Below are 15,463 nucleotides of genomic sequence, written 5' to 3' on the forward strand. Positions count from 1 at the left end.
AGAAGTTGAAAATTGCCCCCAAATTGAAACTTTATATGTCAGTGTCCACTTTGACACAACTTTTATAAAGACTGTTGTCCCAGTATAATTACAGCATAGTAGCAACACCAGGCTTGCCACCCAGACACATTTTGTCTTTTCTTAATTACCTTATTTAATTCTCACAGTTATACATCTAAGTAGGTTTACTTACTTCTTTTGGCAGAAGGAGATGTAATATTCAGATGAATTATGTTAGGACTAGTCACACTGAGGTGTCAAACAGTAAGTCTCTTATGCATTTCTTCTAGAAATTAAGCTCTATGTCTATTAAGTATGATGGTATGCTATACTTTCACTAAAATTCTTTTGCATGAGGAAAGTGCCCCCACATCACTCACCCCAGCACAACTACTCTTCATAGAAGTATGTTACTTGCATTAAAGATTTAAACTCTTCTATTTCTTAATAAAATCTGGTGCTTTCAGTCAACAGTCTCTCCCATTGTGTAGACATGTGTAAAATATACTGACAGTAATAAAGTGCGATTTTTGCATAGGAGGTTAAAAAATAACCCAGAGCTTGTTAGTTCCTGATGTTATTTTTTATAGTGGAAAGAAAGAGCATTTCACTCTTTTGATATTTGTTTTAGGGTTTATTCAACTTCCAGTGAGAATCTACTAGTAAACAATACAAAAGTAATCATGAAATCTATTTTATCAAAAAATACTCCAAAGTATCTCTAAACCAATGTAGACATATGGTAATAATAAATTGATTTAAATTCACTGTTATCTTAACTCAGTTTAGGCAATTAAACTTAGGGATGTTTTGGTATGAGTTAAAGGTTTGTTTTAGTCTGAGGAAAAAATCCACTTAATATTTGTACTGAGAACCCAAGAACAATGGCAATGGGTTTTTGTTCCTACTGCACGAATTGGCTTTGTGGGAGCCTAGGTAGTTTGGATGCTCACCTTACTAGGCCTGGATAGAGGTGGGTGGTCCTTGGACTTCCCACAGGGCAGGGAAACTTGATTGCTCTTTGGGCTAACGAGGGAGGGGGACTTCGTTGGGGGAGGGGGAGGGAAATGGGAGGCAGTGGCGTGGAAGAATCAGAAATCTTTAATAAATAAATAAAAATTAAAAAAGTAAAAATAAAAATAAAAAGTCAAATTAAAAAAATAAAATGTCAAATTTAAAAAAAAGAAATGATTCAAATTCTCAATTCTTATACTTCATAATCCACAATGGTGCAGTAAGAAAGCCCCTAATATTGATGAAATGAGATAGTAAGAACATATCTCACATGCCTATATTTATTCTAAAAAAAGTGGATGATGTAGAAGTATCAACTTCCTTTGAGGTTAGGCTGATTGATTTCATAGGTAGGTAATATCAACAAAAATAATTTGATAATGTTATAAAGTTGTTTGTATTTCAACCAAAGGTTATAATATTTTTGAAACACTCATGGATAAATCATTAGTATTTTTCAAATTTCACAGTTTATTCTCTTGTTTATAATTAGTGTACCAAATTTGATTTTCAATTTCATTACTTTGAATTGCTAATTATGTTTACAAGAGTATATCTTGTCTTATATCTTCCAACTTTTGCTCAGTTTCTTTATTAGTATATAATTTTTTCTTGCTGCTGCAGATCATCTAGTGGCTGTCAGATGGCACTGATGGAGAACAGCACAGAAGTGACACAGTTTATCCTCATGGGGCTCACCAGTGCCCCAGGCCTGCAGTTTCCCCTTTTCATCACCTTCCTCCTCATTTACACCACCACCTTGGTGGGGAACCTGGGGATGTTCCTGCTGATTTTCTTTGACTCTCGGCTCCACACCCCTATGTACTTTTTCCTAGGTAACCTGTCCCTTGTGGACTTTTGCTACTCTTCAGCTGTCACTCCCACAGTCATGGCTGGGTTTTTCTTAAGAGAAAAGGTCATCTCCTACAAAGCTTGTGCTGCTCAGATTTTCTTTTTTGGATCCTTTGGTACTGTGGAAAATTTCCTGTTGGCCTCGATGGCCTATGATCGCTATGCAGCAGTGTGTAAGCCCCTACACTATGCCACCACTATGACTACAACTGTGTGTGCATGGCTGGTCACGAGTTGCTATGTCTATGGCTTCCTGAATGGCTCCATCTACACTGAAGACACTTTCAGGCTCTCCTTCTGTGGATCCAATGTGGTCCATCACTTTTTCTGTGATGTTCCAGCAGTCATGGTTCTCTCTTGCTCTGATAGACGTGTTAATGAGCTTATTCTTATTGACTTAGCCAGCTTCAATATCTTCCTTGCTCTTGTGGTTATCATAATATCATACACATTTATTTTTATCACCATCCTAAAGATGCACTCAGGTAGAGGATATCACAAGGCTATATCCACCTGTGCCTCCCACTTCACTTCAGTCTCTATTTTCTATGGGACTCTTATCTTCATGTATTTACAGCCCAGCTCCAGTCATTCTATGGATAACGACAAAGTCGCATCTGTCTTTTACACTATGGTCATCCCTATGTTGAACCCTCTGGTCTACAGCCTAAGAAACAAGGAGGTTATAAATGCATTCAGAAGGATGGTTTGTGAAACCAAATAATCACTGGATTATTTTTATCTTATGAAGATACAGAATACCTGGATTAATTCCCCTGAGTTTCTCTTTATATTCTAAGTAAAATTATAAACAGGGAACATTACATTTTACAATAATGAGTTCAAAAATTACCAACAAATGTTTTATTAATTAATATTTAAAAAGTTAAATATTATTTTATTTAATTTTTCATACAATATATTTCAATTATTTTGTTTTCCCTTCCTCAACTCTTCTCAGGTCCTATCCACCTCCCTCTAAGCCTATCTTCATGTTTTTTCTTTTTCTCAGTACCATGCAGATAATACTGACACATTAGGGTAAGGATGTTAAGAATGGCATCAAATGTATAGTGGAGACTGGTGTAGACAAAGAAAACACTTTCCTTAAAGCCTTGGGGGTGACCATGGCTCTTATAGACCCCTTACTTGTTAGACTGATTTTAGACTTTTAGAGTTGTGGTTGTTGTATGCCTCTTATTTGCAGTAATGTGTTAGATCTTCCATAGGGCACAGTAACAACCCCTCACCAGCTCCTTCTTTGTCATAGTCTTATGATTTTACTAAACTTTGAAAGAATTCACAGTGAAACTCCTTGTTCCTGTGGCTTTCTTTTGGAGGTATCATTCTTTAGTCAATCCCTCTTCTATTTATAGATGCATTCAGGTTGTACCTTACTTCACACTCAGTTTATTCTGTCAATTATCAGGAATTTTGTTTTGATGTTGTTCTCCAAAATTTACTGATTCATAAAGGTGCTATAATTACTATCTCATAAGTAAGTTCTGTAATTTTTTTTTTTTTTGGTTTTTCGAGACAGGGTTTCTCTGTAGCTTTGGTGCCTGTCCTGGAACTAGCTCTTGTAGACCAGGCTGGCCTCGAACTCCCAGAGATCCGCCTGCCTCTGCCTCCCGAGTGCTGGGATTAAAGGAATGTGACACCACCGCCCAGCTCAAGTTCTGTAATCTTATCCTCACTTTATTATATGATTTTTATTTTTTCCTTTTTATATAGTCAGTCTACAAAATTTCACCATTTAGACTGATATTTCCTTTAGAATCAGCAGTGTAGCTCTCAATATTTCCTATTCCATAAATTTTAATTGAGTTTTAAAATGTATTTCTTCCTTCAACTTTTTCTTTAAGTTTTAACATTGAGTTATTCCCATGATATCATTCTCCCCCCCCCATGTTACAGTCTCCCAGTTTTTCTTATGACTATCACCTTCTCAACTTAACAAAAATTTTGAGATGTATCATTTGGTTTTTTGTCTCAAAGTATTTTATAGTTTCTCTTTTGTCAGTCTTTCCCTAAATTGTAGTATTCTCTCTACATATATGAATATTTTATTTTTCCTAATTATTTTCTACTTCATTTGTACTGTGGTTGAGAAAATTATCTCCTATAATCAATAACTTTTATAATTTGTTAAAACTATTAATTTCTGAATATGCTTATTTTGGGGACTGGGTTTCACTATGTAATATTGGCTAGTCTGAAGCTTCCTATCTATACCATGTTGGATTTGAAGTAAAATTCACACAAATCTACCTGATTATGCCTCCCAAGTGTTGGAATTAAAGTCCTGTGCCACTATGTCCAACCTCTTATATACTTCTTATGTTATGGGGATGTTTACCTGCAATGGAATATCTACTGTCTGGGGGAGCACAGTCTAGGTCTGATTAAGGTTGTAGAATTGTGACATTTTTCATACCTTCTATTTCATTGTATTTTTTTCTTTTTTTTATTAAAAAAATTTCCGCCTCCTCCCAGCCTCCTATTTCCCTCCCCCTCTTTCCACTCTCCCTCCCCCCTTCTCCTCCTCCCTCTCCAGTCCGAAGGGCAGTCAGGGTTCCCTGCCCTGTGGAAAGTTTTTCTAAGTAGTCTGTTTCTTACTCTATCTGTGGTTGTAGAACTCAATTTCTACTTTCAATATTGTTAAAATCTGCTTCCTGTATTGAGTTTCTGTATTTGAATAACTATTTGTTATGTTATTTTCATTAATTTGACATTCTACTAATAAATACTTCATTGCCTAATGATGTTGACACTCATTTGTGACAGTCATAACCTGTGGTTTACCTGTAGAATGGAATAGGGTTTCCATTACTCTTGTGCTCTTGTCTTTAATGTAGAGTTTTCCCATATAAATTACTAGTTCAATTGGTTTTCCAGCTTACTATAGTTTAATCCACTTAAATAATTCACAATAAATACAAGCATTTCTGACATTCTGTTGTTTTCAATAAATCTCATCTCTTTTATTCCTCAGATTTTCTATTACACCTTCCTTTTTTTTTTAGTTACTTATTTGTTGTGGAAGTTTATGGTTTCCATTCCATTTATATATTGATGTGGGTTGTCCTTCTGTATATGTGCTTCTTTTATTGGTTGATGAGTAAAACTGTTTTGGGCAATGACTTAGCAGAGTTAAGCCAGGAGGGAAATCCAAACAGAGATGTAGAGAGAGTGAGTAGGCAGAGTCATGGAAATGCCATGTAGCTGCCAAAGAAGAAAGATGCCAAAACATTACTAGTAATCCACAGCCTTGTGGTGATACATAGATTAATAGAAATGGGTTAATTTAATATGTAAAAGCTAGCTAGGAATATGCTTGAGCCATTGGCCAAATAGTGTTGTCATTAATATAATTTTTGTGTGATTATTATTTAGGTCTGGGATGCTAAGAAATAAAAGCAGAGTCTCAGTTTACAATGTCCTACTTTTCTTACAATTTGTATTAATCATCTCTTACCAAAGAAAAAAAATGCATTAGATGTGTGCATATATGTGTGTGTGTGTTTATGTGCATGTGTGTTTGTATGTATGTGTGTACATACATACATATTTATAAACATATTTAGGTTCACAGAGAGAGAGACAGACTAATAGAGACAAGGGGAGACAGAAAGATTTAGAGACAACATGAAATCACAAGAGAAGAGATTTATTATTAGGAAATGACTCATGCACTAAGTAATGTTGGTCATCAGACAGAGATTCTTGAGAACTGATCATCCTATTCTAGTCTTCAGGCCATAAGAGTACAGGCAGTGCTTATAAGGAGTTGAAGATGCAATCATTTCAAAAGTAGTCACTTGACAAACTCCCTCTTACCAGGAAGCCTGAGATTTATTTCCTAAAACTTAAATTTATTGAATTTCATTCTTAATATAAAGGGTGATTCATATCAAACCAAGTGACTTATTGATTATATCATTCTCAAATACCTACCAAGTTACCACATAGGCATTCTTCACCACAAATCTTCCCTTTGTTAACTTGGTCCTAATAAATAATACTTTAAAGCTTACTTAATTTTCAAATAAAGACATCTGTTAATCTAATATGACATAATTGTTCTGATCACATACAAAAATACATTTCCCCTCACTATCATATGTAGATATTGAATGATTTTCCTACTTATTCTTTAAAAAATCGATTTCATATTTTAACTAACTTTTTAAAGAATATTAAACATGAATAGTGTATTTACATCATTTAAGTTCTAGTCCATTTCCCTCCAAACTCCTTTAGTATCTTCCAATACTTTCTAAAATTCATCATGTTTTTACTTTTAATTATTATTGCTACACATAAACAAGCACACACACAGAGATACACTACTGAATTTATTGCAGTTTTATTTATGTACCCCCTGACATGCACACACCACACATGCACACACACAAAACAAAACCAGAAAACAAAAACTAAAGCAAATAAGTGCACATGCACCTTAGTGAAAAAATAAAAAAAAACTAAAGCAAAAATTTTAAACTTTAGATTACTTTTGAATTCTTACTCACTTGATCTAAGCAACACAGTGTCATCAGGAAAATAGTCTAGTCTCATACAATGAAAGAAAAAAGATATCAAGTTTCTGAGGACTCTATCAGAAAGCCCTGAGGTGAAGAGTCCTAAAGTAGAGACTGAGGGAGTATTGGTGACTTTGCTGTCTGAAAGCATTTTGCTTTTTGGTCTTTATTAACATGATAAAATATTTTAATTAATTAATTCTTAATTAAAAATTTTAATTCAGATATTTGTTCATATATTTCCTTTCTACCAGTTCATCCAGATTCTTCCCCTCTTCTTCTCCATTCAACTTTCCACTCCTCTGGTCTTTTTCTTTCCTCCTCTTTCAAAAAACAGAACAAATAAAAATAAAACACTGAAACCCCAAAACTCAAATCAAATTAAACAAGCAAAAGTCATATAAAACAAAAAGTATCCAAATAAAACAAAAAGAAGCAAGAAATAAAAAGCAAAACAAGATAAAACAAAAAACAAAATTATTTTAGTAACTTTATTTCATGTTGCTCAACTACTCCTGGGCATGGAACTTGACTGAAAAATGTAGTGAGACTTTACTGTAGAGAAAAAACAAAACAAAACAAAACAAAACAACAACAACAAATGATTTTCCTTTTGCAAGAAGATTTCAATTGCTGTTGGCTTCTTGGTTAGGGGCTGGACCCTTTATCTCTTTCCTCTTCCTGCCTACCTTTATTCTATTCTGCCATGTGCAGGCCAATTCAGTTTCTTTATTAACCAATGGCATTCACAGCATACAGATGGGAATCACACATCACTTTCCCTTTTCTGTTTAAATAAAAAGAAATGTTTTAATTTTAACATAGTAAAAGTGAATAAAACAAAACAGGTATCAATCATAAGATATTTGCAATATTTGTATCTACTTTATCTTTTATTATAATTTAGGAAAACTATAACTATTCTTCAACTGCATCAAAGACTCCAGAAAAATATATTACCTAAAAAGGAAGTAAATTGCAAGCTGTAGGGCAAAGGGGACAAGTGGGACAGGAAACCAATCAATCACTGAGCACCCTGACTGTAAATCCAGAGTCAGAGAAAGAAACACACCCTGGATTTGAGACCTGGGCCAGGGAGAGAAACATCTTTATTCCTGAACACAGGACTAAAGACATGTGCCCTGGCTCTGAAATTAGTGTCAAAGAAACACTTTGTTTGTTGAATTAGAACCAGTGAAAGAAGTATTTCCTGGTCCTAATATTAGAGTCAAAAAGCTAAAAACGACCAGTCAAAGAAACACGGTTTGGTCATAAAGGCAAAGCCACCTCTGTCCCTGCCCAACTGCCCAACTGAACCAACCAATTGCTGGACAGGAAACTGATTAATTACTGAGCACCCTGACTCTGAACCCAAAGCTAGTGAAAGAAACATACCCTGTATTTGAGGCCTGAGCTAGAAAAGAAACATCTTTATCCCTGAACTCAGAACTAAAGACATGTGCCCTGGCTCTGAAACTAGTGTCAAAATTTTTTTGTTCCTAGAATTAGAGCAAGTGAAAGAAATATTCCTTGGTCCTAAGATTAGAGTCAAAAAGCTAAAAAAGACCAGCGGAAAAAAACACAGTTTGAACATGAAGTCAGGGCCATTTCTGCCTTTGACCAGCTAAATTGACCAATCCCTGAGCAGGGAAAAATTAAGCAATCCTCTTTCTCCCTGGGAAACCTCCACCCCTAAGAAGCCCTATATAAGCCCATCTACCCCTTTAGTTGAGAGCTGCCATTAAATGGCAGCCATTCTTTTGGACACCTCCTTCCCAAATAAATTGCCTCAAAAGAGTGTTGGGTGACTACCTTCATTTGCTGGCACAGAGAAGAAAAAGGTTCAGAAAAGAAAAACCTATCTGGGATGTCCCTTAGGGTACTGAGCAGAAAAACGTTGTTGAGATGCTCTCTAGGAGGCTTCAGCAAGGCAGCAGAGCAGAACACAAGAACCTTGCTAGGATGTTCCTTAAGGGGACTGAACAAGGCCAATGGAGGAAAAGTAACAACTTTTCATCAGAGTTGGAGGAGACTGCTACATATTTGTGGGAAGCTTCCCTTAGCAGAGTGTTAACAGAAGAAACATTTTGAGACAGATAAGAAGCAGATAGCTCTGCTAGGATGCTCCTGTAAGGGAGCAGAGCAGAACTCAGTTCTAGCAATTCTCCAATAGAGGAGCAGAATCCCTATATCCTGTGGGGAGACCATCGCTCCACTGCACCCCAGTGTCAGGTATCTTGGCTTTCCAATAGTCAGGACACCTTTTGTCCAGGGCTGAGCTGTCCCATTGCAGTTCTGGCCTCCAAAGCCATCCTATTGCGGCTCTACTCCCCTCCCCCCAGAGCTGTCCTATTACAGCTCTAGCCCCCAGAGCTGTCTGTCTATTGTGGCCATACCCCCTTAAGAGTTGTCCTATTATGGCTCTATCCCCCACCCAGAGCTGTTCTATTACAGCTCTAAACACCCCCAAGCTGTCCTATTGCAGCTTAACCCCTCCAGAGCTGTTCTATTGTATTTCTACCCCTCTAGAGCTGTCCTATTGCAGCTCTAAGTATATCCTGGCTTCCCGATAAGTCGGGATAGCCCATTACCACTACTATGCAACATTCCCCTACATAAGCAACTTCCAAAACTCCAAAATTAATAGAGACATCTCACTGCCTGGACAGTCACCCAAAGATCTTCTGTATTGTTGGGGCATCCAATCTTCATCTCACAGGCCCATAGTATTCAGCAGACTTTTCCATAAAGGAGGAAATTTCAAAGACAGTTCCACCTACATTGGCAGTTTGTCAGTAACTGTCTTCTGTGTCCTGCAGAATGTTTGGCAGACTCTTTCATGAAGCAGAACCCCAAAGGATCATCTCACCTTTAGGAAAGTTCAGCAGTCATTTTTCTGTGGATCCTGCATGTCTAGTTTATACAGCAGACCTTCAAGAAGTCCAGGCAAGAGCAGTTTTTTTTGCCCAAATAGCTAACAAACTCCACGAGGAGCCTCTTCAATGTCCATCATTCTCTTGAAATAGATTTGTGCTGCCAGGAGCAGATGAGTCTCATTGCCACGAAATGTTTTAAATTCTTAAAATATTTTAAATGTCATATTCTGAAGGTCTCTGAAATATTTGAAGAATACCTAACTGAAATATATCTCTATTTATCTAAAAAACATAACTAGTATGAATACAAGCTTGACTATTATAGGTGACTATCTATTGATCTATATTTCTTAATTATACACTACAGTTTTAAATGAGCTAGACAAACACAATACCTTAATCAAGAGTAGAAATATACATATAACAAAATTGACCTTAAATTTGTATCAATAGACCAAGATCTATATACCATTGCAAATCTCTATAGCATATCCCTTTTGTAATGTAAACAAATATTTATAAACAATCATTTAGGGAATTTGGACGTAGTTCTCTCCAAATTGCTTCCTACTTTTTGTTGGGCAAGGTATTTTCTTTTTGAAGGTTTTCACAGCACCCTTTTGGGGGTCTTGGTCCATTAAACCACTTTAGTCTGGAAGCAATCCACAGGTTCTCATTTTCTGTGGAAACAAAAGAAGAACATGTTTTCCAAAGCAACTTATCCTTAGACTCTAATTTTGAAGTCAAGAAACTTTTAAAACATATATGTTGGTATATCTTAGCAGTTCCCAGAATCAAATGTCTCTCTGTAGTCAAAAAATTCAAAGAAAATACAATAATACACATAATCCTGGCTCTCTAGGTATATTCCATCTTTATGTGGCTTATTTTTTATTCCTATTACTTTTTCTACAAGTTTACTCTGTCTCTTTAAAGACTTTGTTTTATTTTTACAAGCTATTTACTTATTTTTATAACTCTCTATACTCTTTTTCTTCTCTCTCCCAGGCCTACATACATTTATCCAACACTGTGACCCATTTAGAGGTCTTTTTTTTTTATCTAAATCTGTATTTATTGTGTATCTGTAATTATTTTCTAACCAGAAGCATTTTTTTAAGCAGGCATGGCTAGGGCCAACAAGGCCCTGCCTGTTGACTCCATCCAGTCCAACATGGTAGAAGCATATTTATTGCCTCCAAACCTGCCTGGTGGGAGCCATCCTCAACACCTCAACTCTGGAAAGCACTGTGCAGCACATAAACCCTTTTTATATGAGTAAAATCTCAGTCTGCCATGCAGCACACTGTGTGGCCTGGATATATCTCTCTGTATGGTGGAGGAATCTGCCATGCTCTCCTGCTTGTGCATGCGTAGGAGACTGATTCTGCTGTCTTCCTAGGCAGGGAACTGTGTGCAGTGGGTATGGTCTCAGCTACTTTCCTCCTACCCCTAGTGGACACATAAGTACCTGGGCCCACAAACACCATTCAAGTGCTCGGGATCCTAAAAGAGCCAGAGTGGTTTGTGCTGCCATTTTGAAGCTACACTTATTTTTCCTACCACTGAATTAGGAAGACCTCTCTTGAACTGTCAGCAAACAGAGTAAAAAGCTGTGATAACACAGGTTTTTTTTTTTTGTGACAAGGATTATTTTCCAAGCTTTCTCAGGTTACGTGGATGTAGTAAGGCACATTGGCATGCCAATTTGTCATCAGAGGTTGCTTGTTTGTTCCTGGCTGCTCAGCCCCAAAGCTCTAGCTTCTCATTGGCTAACTCTTACATATTAATTTAACCTATTTTCATTAATCTCTGTATTGCCATGTAGCTTCGGTTTATTGGCAAGATTCCAACCTGTCCATTCCTGGTGGTGGCTACATGACATCTCCTGCCTCGCCCTCTTTCTCCCAGCATTCAGTTTAGTTTTCCCCCTACCTCAATTCTCCCCTGCACAGGCCAATGCAGATTCTTTATTAACTAATGGCATTCAAAGAATACAGATTAGAATCTCACATCATCAAAAGATTGAAGATGCCAGTCCAGACTGCCATAGCCAGCAAAACTCTCAATTGTAGGCATCAGAGAAAGAAAAACATTCCATAATAAAAGCAAATTTAAGCAATTTATACTAACCAGTTTTATAGAAGATACTAGAAAAACTTCTGTCTGAAAAGTTTAACAACATATAAGAACACACAAGGAATAAATGATCCAAGTATAGTACATCAAAGAGGGTTGAGAACTCATACCATAACTATTAAATGATCAGAATTAATAAACAATGATTATTAATAGTTCTCAATATTAATGATCTCAATTCACTAATAAAATGATAGAAATTAACAGATAGGATTCAAAAACATTATTAATCTTTCTGTTGCATCCAAGAAAGACAACTTTCCATTAAGAATGGCTCTGTTTTAACCAAGCTGTAGTCTAAAAACTGCAATTTATATCAAACTAGCAGTAACAGTCTTCATAGAAGAATAAAAAACTTAAACTTTCATTTTCTGCAGTAAATTTATTATTTGATACAACCAATTGTGATCATATTTGCTCCAGCCTCTTCAGTATTAATAATAATTCAAAAATGAAATATATGAAAAAGATACATGTCACTCAAATTTCACTGTAGCTTCATGCATTAGGACTTCAAAAAAATATCTAGGACTTCTTTATGCTGGAAGTATAAAGAAAATGTGGAGAGTGAAAATCATGGAACACTATTCATGCCTAAGCATGTAAACTGTCATTTGCAGCAACATGGATGGAATTAGAGGTCATTAGGTTAGGTGCAATAAGCAAGACCGACAAACAATTCCTGACTGATTTCACGCTCATGTTTGCACCTTTGAAGAAGTTGGGAATTGAATAGTGGTGACCAGAGGTTAAAGAACATAGTGTTAAGAGGCATTAGAAAGGGCTGTGCAGTAGTTATTAATTGTGACCAGAGGTTTTGATGGGCTATTACACAGCATGGTGACTTTAGATAATATAGAGGGACAATGTGTTTCAGAGAATAGAAACAATTTAATATTCATCATATTCAACGAATCTTTGGGGAGAGATGTTTTTAAACTTATTTAAATATAATATAATCTATATTCATGGTGAGATATCTAATGGTGTAATGTACTATGGTATATATTCTAATGTTTTTACTTATTAAACAAAATAGACATTTTATTTTTGAAAGAGATAATAGTCATCTTGATCCCCAAGGCAAGTTAATTGCCTTTTCATTAGGATGGGTGGATGCATGGGTTACATAGTCCCTGGAGGGAAATCTCTTGAGATTTCTAACTCATTGTCATTATTCCAGGTTTCCATGTATTACCAAAGTGATTTAGTATCATGTGTTTTATGAGGAGTGCGCTGTATACCATACTCCACTGGGCACCCTCAATTGTCTGAATGGTATCATTTTGAGTACATAACAGCCTTTTTCTGACCTGGTAATTTGCTGCCAGGGTTCAACCATCGTGAGAAATGAGATCAAGAAAAGATATGTCTTTTTATGACAGCCTCTTCATATGATGTTCTGTAGCCCTCTTTTATTTGTTATTTGCAGACATATTTTCTGGATTATGAAGGAGAAGCAATGTGCTCTTCGCAACTAAAATGGTGAGTGACTTTTCAAAGGATGCAGAAGGAATACAAGACACATTCAAAATCTGACCTGCATTGTTATTCTTTCCACCATTCTTTTTTTTTTTTTTTTTTTTGATTTTGGGGACATGGTTTCTCTGTAGCTTTGGAGCCTGTCCTGGAACTAGCTCCTGTAGACCAGGCTGACTTCAAACTCACAGAGTTTGGTCTGCCTATGCCTCCTGAATGCTAGGATTAAAGGAGTGCACTACCACCCGGCTCTTCCCACCATTCACTCCTGTATTACAGAAGTTATAATATTTAGACCCCTTCAGAGAAAGACTGTCTGACAGTATTTACTAAACAGAATATAGCTGTATTCATTACTTTAAAATGAGCTTTGAATTGAATATTCTTTTTCTTCTAGTCAAGTGGCATACCACTTACATGTTCTACAAATATTGAAGTGAAAAGGAAAATTTATGAAACAGTTGTGGGGAGCCCATCTCTACTATGGGTTGTTTAAAATAGAAAGAAATTATTTCAAAACAGGTATTAGCAAACTGAGGCGAGACTGGAGTGTATATGTTATAATGTCTATCATAAATTCTTTGAAAATTCATTTTACAAGTCATGCATCCTTTATAAAATGAATAGTAGTAAGAGATATTATGTTTTGCTTGATGAGATAATGACTATTTTGTGCACTATATGGCTGCCTTTCATTGAAGGTTTGAAACACACACATACACAAAGTCCTAACTCAGACTAATTAATCATCTAGAATATTTTTATACTGCCTCTATAATTCTAAAACTTCTTGAAGTTCCTCAAATTGTCACTACCTTTACTGATAAAAGAATAATTATGCTACCCTCCTCACTTTCATGAAATCCAATATGTAAGACTCACAACATAATATCTTTAAGGGTCAGGTTGATGAACTGAAATTTCCATTGGCTTACAACAAGGAAGCTGAAGTAGTTATAGACTATATCCACCCCAAAGGCTGTGATTCAAGTAAGGAAATATTAAATATAGTTACTGCACTAGAAATGTTTAAATAAATATTTTATAAGATGGAATGTGCAAACAGAACTGATATGAGAGCTGAATACAGCCAATAATGTGGGAATTTCTCAAACCTCAGTCTATGATATTAGATTGTGATAAGAAAGTAACCAAGGAAAAGTGAGTATTAAGAGTAAGTGACTCTTTTGCCAAGATGAAACTAAAAATTTCATGAAAGAAATTTTTTCAAAATAAATCACTCAGATGGAATTACAGAAGCAGCAGTTGTATGTTTGGAGAAAGGGAAGATAAATGCTGGAGAGTATAGACGCACATTTACACCAATGTCTAAGAAAAAGTAAATTGGACAGTGAAATGTCAACGCTTCATTCATGGCAAATGAAACTCTGCATTATCAGTACTGGCTTTGATCAAAACATGGTGTCCATTGTCCCATCCTAACAACAACATGAAAGATTATGTGATCTAGAGTAAGCATTTGAAAGTTGACTTTATTTTATATACTATTTTTTGTAACATTTTAATGAGAAGTTGGTCTAATTCATAATCCTCAATTTTCAGATGGAAGTGTGATGTTAGGAGATAAATATCAGACATCTTATGAAAGAACTAGAATTCTCTGCTACAAATAACTGTGGATGTACATCACTTTGAGTTGCCTCTGCTGGTTGATTTTGCCCTCATTACCCACCATTTTCCCCACCATTTGATCATTCCTTGAGATGTGATATGATTTAATAGTTATACTCATCTTTAACCTCTGCTTATAATTGTATAAATGCATAGATGGGCAGGTAATAATAACCATGAGCTAGTGCAGAAACAGGATGCAAATCAAATAGAGGTCAAAATTAATTGCTGGCAATTGTCATTTAAAGAAAGCTAGTTTCATTCTTCAGGATTCTAGCTGCTTGGTTTTACTTTCACTGAAAGCTAAAAGTATTTTGAACAACATGTGAAACTTTTTAACAATTAAGTTAATTTGAATTGAAGTTTAAATTTAATTTAACTTAAATCTAACTTTAGGCCTACTTAGGAATTATTCAGCCTGAGTTATAGTTTCATGTCGCTACTGAGACAAGATTACAACTAAATATATCAGAATGTACGATTTATTCACTTTCTTGTGCTTATTAATTTATAGAAATTGTAACAAGTAACATTGGTGAGAGGTTATTGTGAGAACACAATTAAAATCTCTACAGCAGTTTTCAGAGGTAAGCATATGGAAGTGTCAGCTTTTACAGTAATTAGTAGAAATGAGCTGTCAGATACATTTATGCACACTAATTATTTTCAACAAATTTAATTGTCTAAACATTTGCTTACAAATTTATAAATTGCTAAAATGATATAGATGATTCTGATTTGATACTGTAAAATCCTGTATGCAATTGTTATATTCAATTTAGGTTTCAAGTTTGCACATAATTTTGGAAAATATTGAGACAAAGATTATAGCTATAATGGCTGAGTACATCCTGTCTTCATACCTTCTGTTTCTTTATTGTGTTGCCCCTCTTTTTTTTTTCATCGCTGAAGAGATTGAACAACATA

General features: G+C 35.5%; 1 protein-coding gene across 1 annotated transcript; it reads left to right on the top strand.

The window, feature by feature from the left end:
- Positions 1 to 1,657: 1,657 nt before the first annotated feature.
- LOC126498593 (olfactory receptor 5B3-like) lies at positions 1,658 to 2,590 on the top strand. The gene has a single exon (XM_050137383.1). It carries the CDS (start codon positions 1,658 to 1,660, stop codon positions 2,588 to 2,590), a length of 933 nt encoding a protein of 310 aa, XP_049993340.1.
- The last annotated feature ends 12,873 nt before the right edge of the window (positions 2,591 to 15,463 follow it).

The sequence above is a fragment of the Alexandromys fortis genome, unplaced genomic scaffold (genome assembly GCF_014885135.2).
Source record: "Alexandromys fortis isolate MF-2015 unplaced genomic scaffold, M_Fortis_MF-2015_v1.1 scaffold_3, whole genome shotgun sequence".
Taxonomy (NCBI): Eukaryota; Metazoa; Chordata; class Mammalia; order Rodentia; family Cricetidae; genus Alexandromys; species Alexandromys fortis.

What these genes read in the sequence shown, in the direction of transcription:
- LOC126498593 (XM_050137383.1), top strand. Translation starts at nt 1,658, where the DNA reads ATGGCACTGATGGAGAACAGCACAGAAGTGACACAGTTTATCCTCATG.